Source organism: Neohortaea acidophila, assembly GCF_010093505.1.
Source record: "Neohortaea acidophila strain CBS 113389 unplaced genomic scaffold BDY17scaffold_13, whole genome shotgun sequence".
In the NCBI taxonomy this organism is placed as follows: Eukaryota; Fungi; Ascomycota; class Dothideomycetes; order Mycosphaerellales; family Teratosphaeriaceae; genus Neohortaea; species Neohortaea acidophila.
In genome coordinates this window covers 425,006-442,615 of record NW_022985522.1, presented here as the reverse complement: position 1 = coordinate 442,615, position 17,610 = coordinate 425,006, and the positions used below count along the sequence as shown (strand labels likewise).

At 54.7% G+C, this 17,610-nt stretch overlaps 11 protein-coding genes across 11 annotated transcripts in view; 6 read left to right on the top strand and 5 right to left on the bottom strand.

The window, feature by feature from the left end:
- Nucleotides 1–282: 282 nt before the first annotated feature.
- Nucleotides 283–775, top strand: BDY17DRAFT_328271 (uncharacterized protein; the record flags this gene model as incomplete). The annotated part of the gene is made up of 4 exons (XM_033737821.1): nt 283–360; nt 431–505; nt 557–593; nt 669–775. 4 exons carry the CDS (start codon nt 283–285, stop codon nt 773–775), a joined length of 297 nt encoding a protein of 98 aa, XP_033585323.1.
- Nucleotides 776–1,158: 383 nt separating this feature from the next.
- On the bottom strand, nt 1,159–1,670 carry BDY17DRAFT_58629 (uncharacterized protein). Its single transcript, XM_033738531.1, has 2 exons — nt 1,287–1,670; nt 1,159–1,228 (listed from the first exon to the last, which is right to left on the bottom strand). Exon 1 carries the CDS (start codon nt 1,589–1,591, stop codon nt 1,343–1,345), a length of 249 nt encoding a protein of 82 aa, XP_033585322.1. The 5' UTR covers nt 1,592–1,670; the 3' UTR covers nt 1,159–1,228; nt 1,287–1,342.
- Nucleotides 1,671–2,443: 773 nt separating this feature from the next.
- On the top strand, nt 2,444–3,462 carry BDY17DRAFT_314014 (uncharacterized protein; the record flags this gene model as incomplete). Its single annotated transcript, XM_033735781.1, has 3 exons — nt 2,444–2,876; nt 2,941–3,189; nt 3,245–3,462. The coding sequence occupies 3 exons, from the start codon at nt 2,444–2,446 to the stop codon at nt 3,460–3,462; spliced, it is 900 nt and encodes a 299-aa protein (XP_033585321.1).
- Nucleotides 3,463–3,957: 495 nt separating this feature from the next.
- On the top strand, nt 3,958–4,448 carry BDY17DRAFT_319382 (endoribonuclease L-PSP; the record flags this gene model as incomplete). The annotated part of the gene is made up of 2 exons (XM_033736273.1): nt 3,958–4,069; nt 4,123–4,448. The coding sequence occupies 2 exons, from the start codon at nt 3,958–3,960 to the stop codon at nt 4,446–4,448; spliced, it is 438 nt and encodes a 145-aa protein (XP_033585320.1).
- Nucleotides 4,449–5,017: 569 nt separating this feature from the next.
- BDY17DRAFT_58547 (S-adenosyl-L-methionine-dependent methyltransferase) lies at nt 5,018–6,305 on the top strand. Its single transcript, XM_033738530.1, has 2 exons — nt 5,018–5,190; nt 5,244–6,305. Exon 2 carries the CDS (start codon nt 5,442–5,444, stop codon nt 6,234–6,236), a length of 795 nt encoding a protein of 264 aa, XP_033585319.1. The 5' UTR covers nt 5,018–5,190; nt 5,244–5,441; the 3' UTR covers nt 6,237–6,305.
- BDY17DRAFT_58537 (uncharacterized protein) lies at nt 6,305–8,321 on the bottom strand. The gene is made up of 2 exons (XM_033738529.1): nt 7,866–8,321; nt 6,305–7,803 (listed from the first exon to the last, which is right to left on the bottom strand). Exons 1-2 carry the CDS (start codon nt 7,993–7,995, stop codon nt 6,374–6,376), a joined length of 1,560 nt encoding a protein of 519 aa, XP_033585318.1. The 5' UTR covers nt 7,996–8,321; the 3' UTR covers nt 6,305–6,373.
- A 4-nt stretch (nt 8,322–8,325) lies between these two features.
- BDY17DRAFT_305771 (Alpha/Beta hydrolase protein) lies at nt 8,326–10,621 on the bottom strand. The gene has a single exon (XM_033734908.1). It carries the CDS (start codon nt 10,502–10,504, stop codon nt 8,444–8,446), a length of 2,061 nt encoding a protein of 686 aa, XP_033585317.1. The 5' UTR covers nt 10,505–10,621; the 3' UTR covers nt 8,326–8,443.
- Nucleotides 10,622–11,031: 410 nt separating this feature from the next.
- Nucleotides 11,032–11,789, bottom strand: BDY17DRAFT_258557 (uncharacterized protein; the record flags this gene model as incomplete). Its single annotated transcript, XM_033731787.1, has 2 exons — nt 11,032–11,191; nt 11,239–11,789. The coding sequence occupies 2 exons, from the start codon at nt 11,787–11,789 to the stop codon at nt 11,032–11,034; spliced, it is 711 nt and encodes a 236-aa protein (XP_033585316.1).
- Nucleotides 11,790–11,912: 123 nt separating this feature from the next.
- BDY17DRAFT_58508 (fungal-specific transcription factor domain-containing protein) lies at nt 11,913–13,805 on the bottom strand. Its single transcript, XM_033738528.1, has one exon. It carries the CDS (start codon nt 13,783–13,785, stop codon nt 12,037–12,039), a length of 1,749 nt encoding a protein of 582 aa, XP_033585315.1. The 5' UTR covers nt 13,786–13,805; the 3' UTR covers nt 11,913–12,036.
- A 187-nt stretch (nt 13,806–13,992) lies between these two features.
- BDY17DRAFT_58498 (uncharacterized protein) lies at nt 13,993–15,280 on the top strand. Its single transcript, XM_033738527.1, has 3 exons — nt 13,993–14,257; nt 14,310–14,542; nt 14,603–15,280. The coding sequence occupies exons 1-3, from the start codon at nt 14,153–14,155 to the stop codon at nt 15,243–15,245; spliced, it is 981 nt and encodes a 326-aa protein (XP_033585314.1). The 5' UTR covers nt 13,993–14,152; the 3' UTR covers nt 15,246–15,280.
- Nucleotides 15,281–15,404: 124 nt separating this feature from the next.
- BDY17DRAFT_305763 (amino acid/polyamine transporter I) overlaps nt 15,405–17,610 on the top strand; it is a 2,269-nt gene continuing 63 nt past the window's right edge. The window contains exons 1-4 of the mRNA XM_033734907.1: nt 15,405–15,757; nt 15,826–15,939; nt 15,999–16,081; nt 16,153–17,609. Coding sequence (XP_033585313.1) covers nt 15,591–15,757; nt 15,826–15,939; nt 15,999–16,081; nt 16,153–17,375 — 1,587 coding nt within the window. The 5' untranslated portion in view covers nt 15,405–15,590 and the 3' untranslated portion in view covers nt 17,376–17,609. The remainder of the gene's footprint in view (nt 15,758–15,825; nt 15,940–15,998; nt 16,082–16,152; nt 17,610) is intronic.

Genomic DNA, 17,610 nt, shown 5'->3' with positions numbered 1-17,610 from the left:
TCAGTAGTGTGTCTGTAGTACGCGGCGAGGGCGGTGTGACTTACAAAGGGGATGTTGAATGCTGGAAGGAAGTCAACATGACTTGCGCTCGTGAATCTTCGGTTGCGCCAAGAACGAATTGTCTTATGTAAGCCGCAAACGGCCGCCGCCAAGGCTACGTCATGGAAGGGTCTGGCCCTCAACTCTGCGACTCCTTCCCCTACTACATACCACGCCGTCTACACCAACATATCCTTCTATCGCCAATATCAGATTCAATTCACGGACTAGCACATCGCAAACATGAAGCTCTATATCACCGCCCTCTTGATGGCCTTGTTGGCTGCGTTTGCGCTAGCGCAAGGCCAGGCGACGCAAAAAGTATGCATCTACTCGATTCGCGCCGGCGACATCTCCCCTTCCATGTCTGTACAGGCTAACAGTCCTCCAGGCAGTGGTCATCAGCTACCCAAAGGATACACCGCAATCCGTCATTGACCAGGCGATGGAAGCGATCAAGAAAGCCGTATGTGCCACTTCATCGTTCGTTGAGGCCAGTGTTGCTTACATCTAGCAGGGCGGAATCATCACGCACGAATACAGCATCATCAAAGGTGAGCAGATCTACATTGCTTCAGGTTAGATTCATCCCCGGAAAGTTGTTGATGCTAACGATGGTTGAATCACAGGCTTCGCCGCAAAGGCGACTGAACAGGCACTGGAGACGGTGCAAACGCTTGGCCAGCATAACAATGTTCTGATTGAACAGGATCAAGTCGTCGGGATCAACACTTAGTGATCGCTCTGCTCTGTGTTCACAAGGCGTCTCTTGGAAACGGCGTTGGGTTGGGGCGGACGGATCAGGATGGACGCTTGTCAATGACAGTACGCGGAACGTGAGGTAATGCGACTCGCAATGAATCAACATGAAGCCATCAACGTGCACGCTGCCTCAAGTTAACCACGCGAATGAATGAGAAGGTTCAAGCCTCGGGCGTCCTCGTTGGGGCATGTTTGCGCACATCAAGCTTGTGAATACGAGACGTACAACGAACACCGTAAAAGTATATGCCTTTACTACAAGTAAACTATGGTAACATGAAAGAGTCTGAACACTCTTGCCCGATACGAAAAATAGCTTGCTAAAAAAGTTGACTGCATAAAACAGAGAATAGAAGCGACCAACGCATCCCATCACAGCCACATCTTCATCACTGCCCACAAGTGGCGTGCTCTCCGTCGCACAGTACTGCAAGTGAAACACATTAGCCAGTACACGAGAAGAGTTCACGGCACGGACGACTTACGTTGTACCTGCGGACGCCAGTCTGGATGGCCCGCTTGGTGTGAGTGTCTATTGCACCTAAGACCAGCCACCGTGTCTGTGGTGGTAACCGCCAGTGACTGTCTCCGTTTCGAAGGTTGTCTTCGTCTTCGTCTTCGTCACATCGATCGTCGATGTCGTGTCTATCGTGCTCGTCGTCAAAGCCGTGACGGTTACGGTAACCGGCGGAAGGGTAACGGTTACGGTCAAGGGATCGCACCCTGACCCGGCGCCCGCTGCGGCGAGACTGCAGAGCGTCGCGAGGCCTAGGAACGTGAAGAACTGCATGGTTGTTGGTTCTGATCAAAGAATGTGGAGTTGCAAGTTGATGAAGGAATGTGGAGTTGCGAGTTGATCAAAGAATGTGAGATTGCAAGTTGATCAGAGAGAAGAATCCACAGAGGTAACAGGGAGACTCGATGCTCAAATACTTCCGTCGCCCCCCATGTTACCTCTGGCAGTCTCATCTGATCAACAACCTTTCAGCACGCTTTCATTGCCTCTTACGCCACGCTTACACCACCAAAGGCGACAGTTACGGATACGAGCTACAGATTGGCATCGACGCACCCAGCCTGGCAGGTGCGCTGTTACGCTCGAGCCCATTTGGTATCTTGTCTTCCAATCTCTGACCAGATGGGGGAGGAAGAGCCTAAGCGGCAGGGTTAGTGATGCTCGAGGTCGCAGCCTCATTTTGATAACCTTTCAGCAAGCTTTAATTGCCCCCTACGCCACACTTTACTCCACGCACTAAAAAGCGACAGTTAATGGGATACGAGCCATGGATTGGCGGATGCATGCAGGTGCTTCGCTACGCTCGAGCCCATCCGATTTCTAGCCCGCCGATTTCTCGCCAGATGTGGGAGGAAGGGGCCAAGCGGCAGGGTGTGTGATGTACTAAAATGGCAGCCTCATTTTAATGCAAGCTTTAATTGCTCCGACGCCACGCGAGGCTATGGGTTGGGATCGACGCACGCCTCACGATCCTCCAACCCCCTGACCAACTTTAGGGGGAAGGGGCCGAGTTGGCGCTTCAGACGTGATCGAGTAACGATTTTGTCGTCTTCCTGTCGCTCGACCGTTTTCTGTCTCTCGACCTTTCGACTCTGTCGTGATATCCACCGTGCTGCACTGTCGACCATGTCGACCGCGTTATACACCGATCGTACCCCGCTGGACGAGCGCCGGCAAAGCCATGGCGATGAGGACCAAGCCCTGGACGCAGAGGAGGAGAAGGGAAGACTGCTCGACGCCGCCTTCTTCAAGGACTATCTCCACGCTTCCGACCGCCGCCCCACCAAACTTCCATGGATCGTCGCGAGCGTGACTACCATTCTTCTCGTGGCGTCTCTTATATTCAACGTGCTGCAGTGGCGGACGGACGAACGTTGCATCTTTCCAACAGATCTCCCAGACAGCCGGAAAGCAATTGAGTACGAGCAGCGCACGTTTACCGGAGCTCTGATGTACGATCCGGACCAGCAGAAGATGTTCCGCCACAAGGACGCGGAAGTGGAATACTTTGGCGAACCTTCCCAAGAGCTCGACGATGCATGGAGCGACATGATGAGAGGTGGGTGACTCAGATTCCGCCGGACATTCGTTCCTCGTGAGCCCAAATTACACTTGCTAACAAGATCGCATCTCGACTGCAGACGAGTTCCCGCCGATGACAGAGGAGGAAGCTGCTCCTTACCTGCCCGAGCTCCATCCTCTGCCTTGGGATGGGCTCTATCATTTCGAGCCGGACATGTTCCATTCCTTACACTGCCTGAACGAAGTCCGCACGCGCATGGCCAAGGTTCTCTATCCCAATGCCACCTACAAGGGCCACGATCATCACTACGAGAAATTCGACTCGCGGTGGGATGATACCGCGCATCTCGGTACGTGACAGGATCAGTTCTATTCCGAAGGTGGCGACTGACGTACCCTGATCAGAGCACTGCATGGATCGCATTCGCCAGGCCATCATCTGCTTCGGCGACATGACGCCTAGCCCGATGTACCACTGGGACGGATTCAACATTGCGCTTGGTAGACCGGGAGCACACACCTGTCGCAAGTGGCAGCCCATTCGCGACTGGATGGACGAGCGAAAAGGGGGGCCGGGGACATGGACGCCGGCCGAATTGAAGCATACGGAGCATCGCGAATAGTACTACCTGCCTCATCCCTATTAACGTGACAGGCAGAGATGGACTCGGAACAGCCAGGCGAGTCAGAAGACGTCGAGCCACCCTGCAAGAAGACACCTTGTTCCAAGAATGGCATCCGAACGGCAAAGAGACATTCTGCAGGCAAAAGCTCATCTCTGACCCTGAGGAGACTAAAAGCGTATGTTGAATGGAGGTAGGACTTGTTGGAGCTGTTTAAAATTCGCTGTCCCTTGTACTGTAAGCTGACAGCAAATTTAAGTTAGAGTTGCCCGGCAGAACCAGGTGTTTTTGTTACTGTAGACCGGAGGATCGGAGCGGATGGTTAGCAAAGACTTACAAAGTACATGTATGTCGGAAGATCACTATAAAATGACGCTTTCAGCTCTTCGTCGACTGTAATTCTCCTGCCTCTTACCTCTTTGTCACGCTTGTCTGATCCCGAACGCTCAGAATTGATCCTTGAGGCTGTGAACCGATACCCAAAGCCTCAGAACCATGTCGCACCTAAAGTACTATTCCTACAAAGGATTTGGACAGATGATGACGGAAAGGCTCCGCTACAGCCAGGCAGTACGAATCGGAGACCGCATTGAAATTGCTGGACAAGGCAAGGGTCCACAACTGCCCATCATCTCCGACCATTCATTGACCAGGTAGCAGGCGGAGTCGATCCGGAGACTTACGAATTCCTCACGGGCGTCGCAGAACAGATCGACCAGACGTTTGCAAATGTCGACTTGACACTCAAGGACGCCGGCGGAAAAGGTTGGGCGCAGGTGTATCGGGTGAATTCGTACCACGTCCCACTGAACGAGGAAGCGCTGGCGGCGATGGTGCGCAATTTTGAGAAGTGGATGCCGGATCATCGGCCCATCTGGTCTGCGTATGGCGTGGCTGGATTGGGCGTGCCCGAAGGGGTGGTTGAGATCGAGGTGTCGGCACATGATCCTGAGGGTGCTGAAGCTGCGAGCAAGGCAGCTTCGTAAGGTGAGCTGCTGCTCTCTACTTGGGATGGAGTGGTCCGACAACTTGAAGACGGGGGAGGATGTTGAATTCATTAGATTGGTAGCAGACTTGGCAGATCGCCGAGCAACTAACGTTGGTGGAGCGACACGAACGGTACTATCAGCCTCAGCGCTATCAACGTAATAGGCAGAGAAGATCGTCGAGAAGGTCGTAATCATAAATCAATCATCCGTCCACCGGCTGCTGGCTTGAGCTTGGCTCGCTTGTACGCAGATCGGCAGACCTGCCGGAACCGGGCATTGCTCTTCAGCCCTCAGCCTTGCAATACCAAGGATTTCTCAAGACGGCACAGACACGTCGGCGTCGGCGACACCTTCAAATATAAGAGCGTACGCAGCCATCGATGGCTTTCTCAAACACCACTCCCTCCCGTCCTTACTGTTGGCTCGACGTCCGCAATGTCCACAACCGCCTCGCTCAAGCCTGCGCAACAGCAAGCCTCCACGAACGGCAACATGATTCCTCCTACAAATGAAGAGGCTCGAAAGAAAGCGTTGGCCGAGGCAAGAGCGCGGTGTATCCAACTAGAGAAGCCGATGGAGACTCTCCTTCGCTTGGCATGGGTCGAGCCTGCGTATGCCGCATGTATGAAGATTGCCGTCGACGTCGGCTTGTTCGAGGCGCTTGGCAAGCCTGTTGATGGCTCGAGGTACACGGCAGAGGGACTCGCCACGTCGACCAAGACCGATCCGAAGCTCCTGGGTGAGGATGCTATTCATTCTGTCGTGTTGGAGCTTTGGACTCACGTAGTGCAGAACGCATTCTCCGCCTGCTCGTCAGTATGGGAGCCATCGGGCAAGTCGATGACGACGCATTCGTTGCAACAGAGCTTTCGAGTTCGTTGATTGAACGGCCCTGCAGCTCAACAGTCGATTATCGGTGAGTGCGAGGAGGCGGGGCGCTGGCTGACCGGCGCTTTAACCATTGGAGTTAGATATATCGTCGCCAACCCCATGTTCCAGCAACTCCCGAGCTTCTTGAAAGAGACGAACTATAAGAACCCAAGCGAGCTCCTCAACAGTTCGTGGCAGCATGCTCTCCAAACGAAGCTCTCCTTCTTTGACTGGCTCGGCGGCAATTCTGAAGCCCTGGACATGTTCACCAACCACATGGCGGCGTACACTTCGCAGCGAGGCACATGGGAGGATGTCTACCCAATCGGGGACCGACTCTTTCAACATGGCGAGGACGTGGAGAAGATCAAGGATACCATCCTGGTCGATTTGGGTGGCGGAAGTGGCCACGATCTGAAACGCTTTGCTTCACACTTTCTCTGCTCGGTTCACAGACCATGCCTCGTGCTGCAGGAGTTGCCAGAGGTCGCCGAGCAGGCGGAAAGCCACGGGGATTTGCCGGCCACGATTCAAATCGTTCCAATCGATCTCACAAAAGAGTCCCCAGTCGTGGGCTCTCGTGCATACTTCATGCACTCTGTGCTGCATGACTGGCCTGATGTCGAGGTTCGTCGGATCCTCGAACAGATGCACTCGGCCTTGTCCCAGAAGACACCCGATGGACGCACGCCGAAGTTACTGCTGAACGAAAACGTGCTCCTGAAGCAGGGCGTTCAGCCGCAGCCGGCGGCGTTGGATCTGATCATGATGGCTGCTTTTTCGTCACATGAGAGGACTGAGGATCAGTGGAAGGCTTTGCTGGAGTCTGCAGGATATAGAATCACGGCCATCTTTTCCAAGGCTGGTATTGATGAGGCGGTGATTGAGGCGGAGGCCGTGGAGCAGTTTCAATAGGGGAATAGCAGGTAGGAGATTCGGGAATGTCGTTACACTATATCGTTCCAACTGTCCCAGTGATTGGCATGCCCATTCTGGTTCGCAAGCGGGCGAATGAGCTGCATGTAATGTAATGGCGTATCGATAGACCGTCCTCATCCTTGCATGTACAAGGACACGAGACTAAGCGGAAGCAGAGACGGCCATGACAAGAATGGTATCGCTGTTTGTACTCGTGCCTCTTGTTGCCGAGCCCACTCCGCTCCCTGACAATCGCCGCTGGTCATGTACCACTGGCGCACAAAGTGAAGCGGAGCGCAGATGGACAAAGCCTTGTCGAGCAAGTCGTCTGTTTCCTGCGCGAAATGAGCCGCTAGTCGACACAACACATCGGCGGCAAGCGTGGCACGCGAGGAGTAGTAATGTGACAGAGTGACTTCGCCGTGAGCCGCAGCAAGGTCCGCTAGAGCTTCTCGAATCAACAAAAGACAAATGTAGCACAGCGTCTGACATTGAATGCTGAGCGAAGGATTGTGAGAGGATAGACGTATGTCGGGAACAACGCAGCTTCCATCCAGGTTGGAGGATGCTTGTGGAGTCCGCACGAATGGAGCGGCTGTAAACAAATCCGTCGGTTGCGTACAGTACCCAGTCTGCCACCGCGACAGACTGCTTTGCAGCACCAGCAGTTCCGATATGGCAACGTCGATGCGTAAAGGATCCGAGGGGATCGACGATATAGCATCACGTGCGTCGGAGAGAAGGCCCGGTAGTCGAATAGCCAGTCGCATCAAGGTTTCAGCCATCTCTGGCAGCAGAGGGCCGGTATCTGGTAGGTGCTGCCACGTCTCTACGCCGAGCGGCAAGGGAGCGCGGGAGGCCAAAGCTTGCAGCAGCATGATCTGCCGGAACTGGACCAGCAGGAAGCGGGTCACGGGTGCTTGCGACGATGTCAGATGTAGCGTGTGAGTGCGTGCCAGGTGAACAACGCCTTCGTACAAGCTGTTCGTGCCCAGGGACACGGGCTGAAAGATCTCCGTGAAGAGGAGCTCCATCGCAGCGGCGATTGTGGCGTCAACGTCGCATGCGTCAGCTTCGAGGGCCTTGCGCATGTGCCCTACGGCTGCCAAATGTCTTTGCCGAGCCTCCAGGAGGATCCGAGGGTCGTTGAGGGTGCAGGCGGGCAGCAGTAAGCATACGGTATCGTCGACAGCGTGGACGACGTCCGATCGCGTCGTCGCTACAAATTTGCGGTAGTCAGAGATGGCGACAGAACGGTGGCGCTGCACACTCGACCCAATCAAGCTCGCACCAAATAATTCTGCGAGGATGTAGCGGTGGAATGCCATCCCGCCGGGCTGAGGGAGAATGCGACCCTGGGAGGCTTCGAGAATTCGAGCTTTTCGTTGCACGCGGACGCCATCGCCGCTGCTGAATGCATGCGTGCTGGCGATAGTATCACCATGCTGCGGAGAAGACGTTAGGGGCGTACGGTGTTGGCCTTGAACTGCGGCTCGCGTGCTGTCGATGCCGGCCGGCTGGGTTGGGTGGAACGCTGGCGATTTGACATGACTGAGTCGGTCTTCTGCGCGTGCAATTCTTGGCGTTAGAATGCATGCGGGCGTGGTGGCGAGGAATGAAGCTTACCGTCATCGCGAGCTTGCCTTTGCATGCGTCTCACATGTCGCATAGCATGCGACCGAATCCTTCTTCGGTCTGCATCTCCGATTTTGGGGGCCTTGACCCCGGTATCCTTCTTGCGATTGAGCTCTGACATGGTAAGACGGATGAATCAGCCTCGCCCTCCACATGGAGCGCTCATGAGATCGCTAGCCAACACGGGTAGAAGCGTGTAGTCGAAGGCCACACTCAGGTGGCAAAAGAATTGGTTGCCCGTGCCGAAAGGGGCAGGCTAGGCCAGCCCTGTCGTACAAAAGAGACTCCTGGACTTTGGCGGCGGTCTATTCGTGACGTCTAAGATGAGAGTCAATGGTGTAAGAGTGGACTTCACATTGTCAGCCTCAGCAGAAACTTGGCACCTGACCTAATCGGCATATGTCATCCATGTCCCCGTTGACACCAGATTATCACATCCTCGACGTATGACATGTTAATGAAACAGCATTCTGGAACTCTATAGGTAAGTAAGCTATAAAATGGAAAAGAGTCTGCAAACTCTTTCTAAACAACCTGCTCCAAATGCCACCTGTAAGCCGTGGACACCATCATACGAACTTCCGGGGAATCGTGAACGAGTAGTCCTTCCCAAAAATATTCTTCTCGTCCTCGTACGCATCCATGCGAGCAGTGATGAAGAAGTCCGTCTTACTGGCCTTCATCCTGAGCCATCCCTCAATGACGAGATTCGGCTTTCCCTGCCCATATTCTTTGCGGAACGTTTGCTCAACGCGAGCGGAGAGCGGGTCGTCCGGGTGGATTGAACAGGTCACCACCTCGTGCGCCCCGTAACACCAGTTGGTGTCGAGATTGATGTAGCAACCGGTATCACTGTCGTAGCGGACGGTCACTACGCCGGTGTCGTAGTCGGTTGAGAGGGTGTTGTTTTGCTTTGGTGCGCGCAGACTCTTCGTTGGAAGCGGCGAGCCTTGTTCCACGGGTAGGAAGGTTTTCAGTTCGGAATCAAGAGGGGATTTTGGCCGGATGGGAAAGGTCATGGAGCTCTTTCCGCAGTCAATCGTCAATGTCGGCGCCTCTGGTGCAGGCCAGATGATTGGGAAGTAGGTAGTTGAAAGGGCAACACGGAGTCGACTTCCTGCCGATATCCGCTGGCAACATTCGTTCAGGTTGATCGTGACATCGTAGAACTTTCCGGGCTGGAGGTATTCGGGAGCAGAATCGCTCTCACGGGTAGAGAGGTTGAACACAGCATACGATATCCTCGTTGCAGCACCATCAGGCAAGACCTCGGATAATGTAGCGGCGATTGATGCAACTTTCTTATCGCTCGATACCCTGATCTGGAGGACTGGAGCACCAAGGATGTCCAGGGGCTGGTCGTATACATCTGTGTCGAACACCAACGATCCGATAGCGTCTTGCCTTTGGTCTCCGGGCCCTTCAGGATATGGACCGAAGATGAGCCACTTGCCCGCGGCAAACCCGACAGTCTGAGGGGAGCGGATCGACAAGTGCTCCTTGTTAGCACTTGAATCTGACTCTGAGACCAACTTGCCAGGCGCAAGTGCCATACTGCGATGCTCTGTGTTGTCACTCGGCCACGAACTCTCCGCCACCCAGTGTCCAGGTCGCTCCTCAAAGTGTCTCTGCGGAGGTACAGTGTCTTGCATCCAGCACCGGATTGCGGGCTCGTTCATAATGCCAGTCTCCTTTCCTTTCAGATGCTGATCCCACCAGCGTAATGCTTCCTGGAGGAAACCAATCCGAGGCTTGGGAGATGCGAAGTTGGGATACAAGTGGCCCCACGGTCCAACCAACGCCTTCCTCGGACAGCTGAAGTTCTTCATCATGTCGAATATCGAGTTCGAATATGGATCAGACCAGCCGCCGACGAGATATGTGGGGACCTTGACCGCGCTGTAGTCTTCGTTGACGGAAGCATGTCGCCAGAAAGTGTCGCGGTGCTGGTGCTCATGCCACTCCGCTACGTAAGTGTTTCCGGACTCCAGGCGCTTCAGCCATGTCTCCCGCCAGCCATCCCCAAAGTCTGCTTCATCCGGAGGAGTGGGAGCAATGGCGAACATGGAAGCACCCCATGTGAAGTTGTCGACCAGCAAACAACCTCCCATGTAATGGATGTCGCCAGCATACCGATCCGCGGTGGAACATATCGAGATGACCGCTTTCAGCTCCGGCGGATGATACACGCTTTGCATAACCCCATTAAAGCCACCCCAGCTGATCCCAATCATTCCAACAGAGCCCGTACACCAAGGTTGAGCCGCAATCCACTTCAACACTTCCAAACCATCATCTTGTTCCTGCTGCAAGTACTCGCCAAGAAGCACGCCTTCCGAGTCACCAGAGCCTCGCATGTCGACCCGCACACAGGCGTAGCCGTGAGCAGCGAAATACGGGTGATTGAGTGCATCGCGAATAGCCGTTTGATCCTTCTTCCGGTACGGCAGATACTCGAGAATGGCGGGAACGGGATTCGTGGCGGCATCCTCGGGCATCCAGGTCATTGCAGATAAGACGCAGCCATCGTTCAGCGCTATCGGCTCGTGAGTCTTTACGCGGACGTTTGGTTTGGGCGCGGTCATCTTGAGCCGGTCCAGGAGGAGGTTGAATGTGTTTGAAAGAGGCATGGCAATGGCCTGTTCGTCTACCGATTTTTGTTGTTGCTGGCGAGCCTCTACCCACACATTGTCCCCTCGCACAATCTAAAGGATCTCCATTCCGCTCGCGAGGGATGCATTCCCGGCATCAATCCGCGGGTAAAGGGCAAGGCGGCAAGGCGGCGTTTGATAAAGCCCCACAGCGGCCCACGTCGCCGATCCCCTAACTCCACATTTCCACGTGCGTTGGAACCTTACCTTGCTTAGGGCTTACAGAAGTACGCGATGCCCGAATCGGCTAATGGATGGAGAACGAAGTCGGCCGGATGTAGAAGGTAGTCGCGGGGTTGAAGGACAACTGACCAGTATCAACATTCAACGACTGGCATTACGGTAAGAGATCAGCGGCGTCAACGAATTCAACGATGTGGTCGGATGCGCGTCGTAGGAAACAGTCGGTTTGACAAATGCAAGCTCAATGGAGAATGATTGACTCAACCGCATTGCCGCATAACGGTGAGCGACTGCGGCGTCCTTTCTTCATGCTCTGCATCCGTCTAAAACTTGACGTAGCCCTTGCCTTTGACAAAGGTCGCATGCCATGGCACATCTCCCTCTCCCCTCGCGAGCTGGGCGAAGAATTCGGCATGCGCGTCACCATCCAGCTGCATGGCCTTCGGGCCACCATCAGCAGTGCGCTCGTCCGCGTAAAAGAAGCTGTAAAGAGAGAGCATGAGTGAATTTTCTGGCCTATCGTTGCAAACAAGCGTCGAACCCACCGATAGCCAAGCTTGGAATAGCGACCGTCCGCGGTACCAATCAGGTGCGCGGATGCCGACTTGCCTACACCCAAGGTTGCCGTGAGCAAGATCGGGCCAATCCCCGTGTTCTGCTTGTTGCCCGTGTAGATGAAGACTTTGTGGGCGTGATGCGTGAGCGTGTCCCAGCCTTTGACGGCTTGTTGAGCTGCGGCCCAGACGGACACGGTGTTGGTGTTGAGGTCGGAGGCAAGTTGCTCCGCCGAAATGGAAAACAGATCGTCGCCCTGAGGTGGCGTGAACGCGGCTCCGTTGTAAACGACGACGCTCGGCGCGCTCTGAAATTCCCTCTTGACGGCATCGAAGACCCTGGGAACCGATGAAGGGTCAGACAAATCGGCCTTGATCGATAGAACCCCGTGGGCGTCTTTGGTCTCCGTGGCCTTGCGAGAAACGATGGCGACCGAATAGCCTGTAGTGGCAAATTTCTTCGCGACCGCAGCACCAACTCGGGGGCCGGAGCCGAGGATGAGGGCGACAGGTCTGTTGGAAGTCATGTTGATGGATCGGCGGTTGATGTGTGTACGGAAGGAAGGGAATCGCTACCCCGTTGTACAGGTGAGAGATCTCTCCGGGCAGCATCGCTGCTTATAAAGTCCGAGCAGTGCCAATCAGCCTTCGGTCCGAGGTTAGCCAGTGCTGATTTCCAAGCATCACATCACCGCAATCCATGTTGACCCGGAGCGCAGTCATCGTGAGAATCCCAAGACCCACAACCCGCGCGGCTTCAACGGTGCCAAGGGATCAGATTAATATGGGCATGGAACTCTCCGTATACCCCGAGCGGCGCATGCACGCCGCAAAGTCCGAATCGACGGTCAGCTCATTTCTGCACCTCCACACGTGCTCCATAATCTCCAGCGCCTTCCGCGCGGCCGCAAACAATCGATGCGGCATCAGTGCATCGGCCAACGCTCGGAAGCGGCACTCTTCTCCCGGCTCAGCCAGACAGCCTGCGATGCAAAAGGGCCAAACCATGGTCCGCAGCAGCGCAGCCGCCGGCATTTGTTCCAAAAGTGTGAGCGTACGAACAACGTTCTCCCGGATCCCGACGCTCCCGGGCTGCCAACCCGAGACCGACAGGGAGAGGTAGAGCAATGCGGCCTGCGCCCAAACCCTGGTCACGAATTTGGCGCAGCCGCCCGGCATAGGGGGCAAATGGTCGTTGTAGACGGCGTACAGCCCGAGTAGGTTGGTCTCGGGTGTATGTGTGGAGGCATCGAGGCGTGCGAGGTCAGCGAGCAATGCCTGCTTGATGGTCGATGCGCGCGCCACCAACTCCATCATGTCGAGCTTCCCCGCCTTTTGCGTCGACCATTTCCACGCATCAAGCGCGGAGATCTCACCAATCCGTAACAAGACCCAGCTCTCGCAGCCGACAAAATCCTCAAGGTTTAACGGGGGTCTTTCGTCGGAGCGGTGGTCATTCGTGAGCAGTTCAGTGTGATACTCCTGCAGTCTCGGTGGTGTACCCGTGCATGTACTGGCGATGATGTCGTCCACGATCAGAAGTGCAGAGTAGAAGCGGAAAGCGGCTTGATCCGAGTTCCACGCTCCACCCTGTTCGAAGGTGGTCGCCCAGAGTCGCTGTCCCATATGACTGAGAATGTCCCGGAAAGCAGGCCGCCCATCACGACCGATGATGTTAGATGTGGCCTGCAAAACCTGCCTGTACAGCGCGATGGCTGCACTGAGGTGTTTTTGGCAATTGTCGAAGTTGCCGACCGTGGTTTCAAACCGTTGTAGCTGAATGATGCTTCCCATGATCCGCGAAGTCTTGACTATCACGTCCTGAGTACCACTTGAAGCAACCTCGCGAATGTCGTTCTGAAGCATCACAAAAGTTACTCGCATCTGCTCCAAAAGCCGTCCCCAAGCAAGGTCTTTGCACACGTTCGGTCCCGAAATAGCACCATCCAGGGTGATGGAAACAAAGTATGTGCTAAGGCATAGGGTGGTATGCCACATCGCTCGGTCGCCTAAGATGAGTTCCATGATCCAGGAACGCCCGCCCTCAAGCAGGGATGGCTTGTAAAAGGGAAATAGGAACGGGAAAAAATGGTCGAAGTAGAACATCATGAACCGGCGGTCGAGACCTGATTCCCTCGATTGGCCATCCGACGAGCTGATCGCAGAGCACTGTTCCGGCTTCTCTGCGGACATGAGGTCATAATCGCTCGGTGCCAGCGTCGTGCTCGGTGCCGTGGGCGTCGAGGTTCGATCACAATGAGACTCTAGAATCGGTTCCGCGCGCAACGGTGCCAGGACTTCGATCGGCAGGATTCCACGACGGCGCGCGGCGGCATGCCTCAGCTCATGCTTGATCTCGTCAGCTTTCGCTCGCTGCTCCGCTCCACCGTCCATCCATGCTGGTTTTTCGTCGCCAAAGTGGCAGGTGATTTGCAAAGAGGAGCAGTTACTGCATGCCGGGCGTGATTCATCGCACCGCTTCTTCCTCAACCGGCACGTCCAACAGCCGTCGAAGCTCTTCATGGCAGTGAGTGGTGGAGGAGAGCGGAGGGCGGCTAAGGCTGACTTGACGTCGTTGCTTTAGTACGGTGGATCAACCCGCGCGGGTCTTCATTGGGCTTAGTGCGCGCGCACAAAGTACACTATTCCGTGTTAAGACATCGCGCGCGATTCCTTCATGTCTCACGGTGATGGCGAGGAGTCTTGCACATGACATGAATTGAATGATGAGGTAGACAGGCGATAAGCCGTCGTATCACAATGCGCATCATCAAGTCCGTTCGTCCCGGCACGCGTAGAACAAATGGACGTATAAGTTCAAGTCGACCGACACCGGCTCTTTGTGAATCCGGCTAAGGTCCCTATCATCACATACCACCAGTACCTCACAATGGTTACTGTTGCAGTCGCCGGTGGCACTGGCCATGTGGGCAAAACGATTGTTGAAGAGTTGAGAAACAGCCACAAGCATAAAGTGATTGTGTTGAGTCGTACAGTGAGAGGGAGGGAATGATAGCCGCCCAGACTACAACACTAACCGTCAACAGAGCACCCGCCCCGACAACCCAGTCATTCCCGAGATCGTCGTCGACTATGGCAACGTTGAGCAAGTGACCAGGGTACTGGACACCAACAACGTTCACACGGTCATTTCGACTATTGCCGTCTTGAATGCGGCTACTGGCCAGTCGGAGCTTGACCTGGTGGCCGCGGCAGCCAAGTCGTCCGCAACCAAACGCTTCATTGCAAGCAATTGGGGTGGTGTTTTTCCCGCAGATGAGTAAGTCATCATTCCCGAGACCATGTCCAACCATGATCCACTCATCTCGCGATGTCGTAGGTCGTTACGAATTCCTTTCCAACACTTTCGTATGGCTACTCTTCGGGCGCTTGAGGAGACCGATTTGGAATGGACTCAATTCCAGAATGGATATTTTGTCGACTACTATGGCATGCCATACGTGGAATCGAATCTTAAACCATTGACTTTTGTCTTGGACGTCGCCAACAAGGCCGCATCTATTCCGGGAACTGGCAACGAGACCATGACTCTCACGTACTCCAAAGACTTGGCCAAATTTGTCGTTGCGGCGCTTGATCTGCAAAAATGGACGTATCCGATGATCTGCTACAGTGACAAAACCACCTGGAATAAAGCTGTAAGCCTAGCCGAAGAATACAGAGGTATGCACGCCGCGGAGGTGCAGATTATGTCCGAGCTCACGACTGCAGGTACCAAGTTCCAGGTCGCTTACGATTCGATCGAAAGGCTTCGGAGTGGTGAGATTACCGAACTACCAGCTCACGCATCGGCGTACTCGTTCATTTCAAGGCCTGCCCTATATGATATCCAGTCCAAGTTCGGGCTGTACGTTGCGTACGGGTTGTTTGATGTTCCCGAGGAAGGGTCTCTCAACAGGCTATTCCCGGAGATCAAGACCACCAAGGTTGAAGAAATTATTGGCATGTGGAAGGATAAATGACCGTACTTCAAACAGCCGGACTGCTGTGCCGGAGCTCCCTCCCTGAAGCTTGTTCGTAGTGCCCTGAACTCCACAATTCCCTCGGATGGCCACGTGCGCTGTAACCTTACCCTGCTCATGGCGCCCGCGATACCCGAAGCGGTTAATGAATGGAGAACGAAGTCGGCCAGATCTGGAAGTTCTCGGCTTCAGACATCCTTCACCGCGGAACGCCTGTCCGCGGTCGGCGATAAGGCCAACCTTAAGACTGCAGTCGATGCCTCCCCACTTCCGTCTTGCGTTGATTGCGCTCAGGCGACTACTGTACACATTGTGAACCCAAGAGACAACATTTTGTCTGCCACTATGTCGACGTTTGAAGATGTGGACGAGCCCACCAAGAGCACGCAGCTCGAAGACGCTGCCGTCCTTGCGGCGCTCGGTCGAAAAGATCAGCTCGAGCGTAATTGGGGATTCTGGCAAATCTTGGGATTTGCGGTCACCAATCTTTGTTCATGGGAGTTCGCAGTGCCGTAAGTCCAGTCGCGAAGAGTACTTGCCAACGACACTCGTCGCTAATTGTTGTATCTCGCCACTACAGCCTTCTCAGCTCTGCGTTCCTCAATGGCGGCCCCGTCGCGCTTGTTTACGGCTTCTTGAGCACGTTCTTTGGCATCTTGGCCATCAACTGTTCGCTTGCCGAGATGGCATCGATGTGAGCAGTCGGCCCGGCTCGATGGCGGAGTATTGCTCATTGCTGATATCCGCACGCAGGTATCCCGTAGCTGGAGGTCAATATTATTGGACGTATTACTTTGCACCGCCAAAGATCCGCGTCTTTCTGAGCTATCTTCAAGGTACTGCCTGCCATGTCGAAGTCGCGACTTTCGTATCGCGCAACAAGGCTGACAGGCTGACGTTGCAACAGGATGGTTCACTTCCTGTGCATGGCAAGTGGGCTTCGTCTCGACAACCCTGTTCATCACGGAACAAATCTCCGGACTCATCGTCTTGAACTACCCTTCGTACGTGCCCAAGGGTTGGCACCTCTTCCTGTGGATGGTCTTCTTCTCCCTCTTCAACTTGGTCGTGCACACCTACGGCAAGAGAATCCTCCCCATGCTCCAAGCGGCATCCGGAGTGGCCCATATCCTGTTCTTCCTCATCATCGTCATCGTTCTCCTGGCTCTCAGTAAGAAAGCACCCAGCTCATTCGTCTGGACCAAGTTCGAGAATAACGGCGGCTGGCCCAACAATGGTATCAGCTTTTGCATTGGTCTGCTGTTGCCTGCTTTCTCCATCTCTGGAGCCGATGGATGTGTCCACATGGCGGAAGAAGTGCGCAACGCGAATTGGAACATTCCGCGTGTCTTTGTCTACACACTCCTCATCAACGGAACCATGGCGTTCGTGATTGTCGTCGTCTGCCTCTACAGCATCACAGACTTGAAACAAGTCCTCGACAGCCGCACAGGATTTCCCATCATCCAAATCTTCTACAATGCCACGCAATCTTACGCCGGAACCACCATTCTGGACCTGATGATGGTCTCCATCCAAATCACCTGCTCTCTCTGCCTCTGCGCAGCTTCCAGCCGTCTTGCCTGGTCCTTCTCCCGTGAAAACGGCTTCCCGGGCTCCGCATGGCTCCGCAAAGTCCATCCCAAGTTCAAAGTGCCTCTCAACGCAATCATCGCCTCCCTCACCTTCGCCATCGCCCTCTCGACCATCGTCATCGGTAGCACAGTCGCCATCGACGCCGTGGTGTCCCTCTGCACCGTCGCCGCCTTCGCATCCTACACCCTTCCCATCGCCTCCTTCCTCTGGTACCGACTCACGCACACCGACATCCGCTATGGGCCGTGGCGGATGGGCTGGTACGGACCGCTGGTCAACGGGTTCGCGCTGTGCTGGTGCATCTTCTTCGTCGTCATCCTGCCCTTCCCGCCCGAGCTACCCGTCACACCCGTGAACATGAACTGGAGCGGACCGATCTTCCTTGGCATCACGCTGTTGCTGTCCGGTGATTGGCTTCTCCGCGCCCGGCATATTTACCGTGGTCCGGTTATTGAGATTGACGGCGTTCTTGCGGAGGATACGGCGCCGGCGACGGAGATACATGTACACGCGGATGCGGATTCGAAGAAATGAACGATGGTCGGCTCGTGGTTGTACATGAGGCCGTAGTGGTAGCCTTACTTTCCGTGTTGCTCTTATCGTATACCACGTTATGAATTCCAGTGATGATCGTGAGCCATGCCGTAACATAGGGCCGCAGGGCCTCTGTCGGATATCTATCTATCTATCTATCTATCTATCTATCTATCTATCTATCTATCTATCTATCTATCTATCTATCTATCTATCTATCTATCTATCTATCTAT

Bases quoted from the DNA above. Each gene is read 5' to 3' on its own strand.
- BDY17DRAFT_58629 (XM_033738531.1), bottom strand. From the start codon at position 1,591: ATGCAGTTCTTCACGTTCCTAGGCCTCGCGACGCTCTGCAGTCTCGCC.
- BDY17DRAFT_58547 (XM_033738530.1), top strand. From the start codon at position 5,442: ATGTTCCAGCAACTCCCGAGCTTCTTGAAAGAGACGAACTATAAGAAC.
- BDY17DRAFT_58537 (XM_033738529.1), bottom strand. From the start codon at position 7,995: ATGTCAGAGCTCAATCGCAAGAAGGATACCGGGGTCAAGGCCCCCAAA. The intron at 7,804-7,865 runs GTAAGCTTCATT...TTGCACGCGCAG, and splicing joins AAGGCAAGCTCGCGATGACG to AAGACCGACTCAGTCATGTC.
- BDY17DRAFT_305771 (XM_033734908.1), bottom strand. From the start codon at position 10,504: ATGCCTCTTTCAAACACATTCAACCTCCTCCTGGACCGGCTCAAGATG.
- BDY17DRAFT_58508 (XM_033738528.1), bottom strand. From the start codon at position 13,785: ATGAAGAGCTTCGACGGCTGTTGGACGTGCCGGTTGAGGAAGAAGCGG.
- BDY17DRAFT_58498 (XM_033738527.1), top strand. From the start codon at position 14,153: ATGGTTACTGTTGCAGTCGCCGGTGGCACTGGCCATGTGGGCAAAACG. The intron at 14,258-14,309 runs GTGAGAGGGAGG...AACCGTCAACAG, and splicing joins TGATTGTGTTGAGTCGTACA to AGCACCCGCCCCGACAACCC. The intron at 14,543-14,602 runs GTAAGTCATCAT...GCGATGTCGTAG, and splicing joins GGTGTTTTTCCCGCAGATGA to GTCGTTACGAATTCCTTTCC.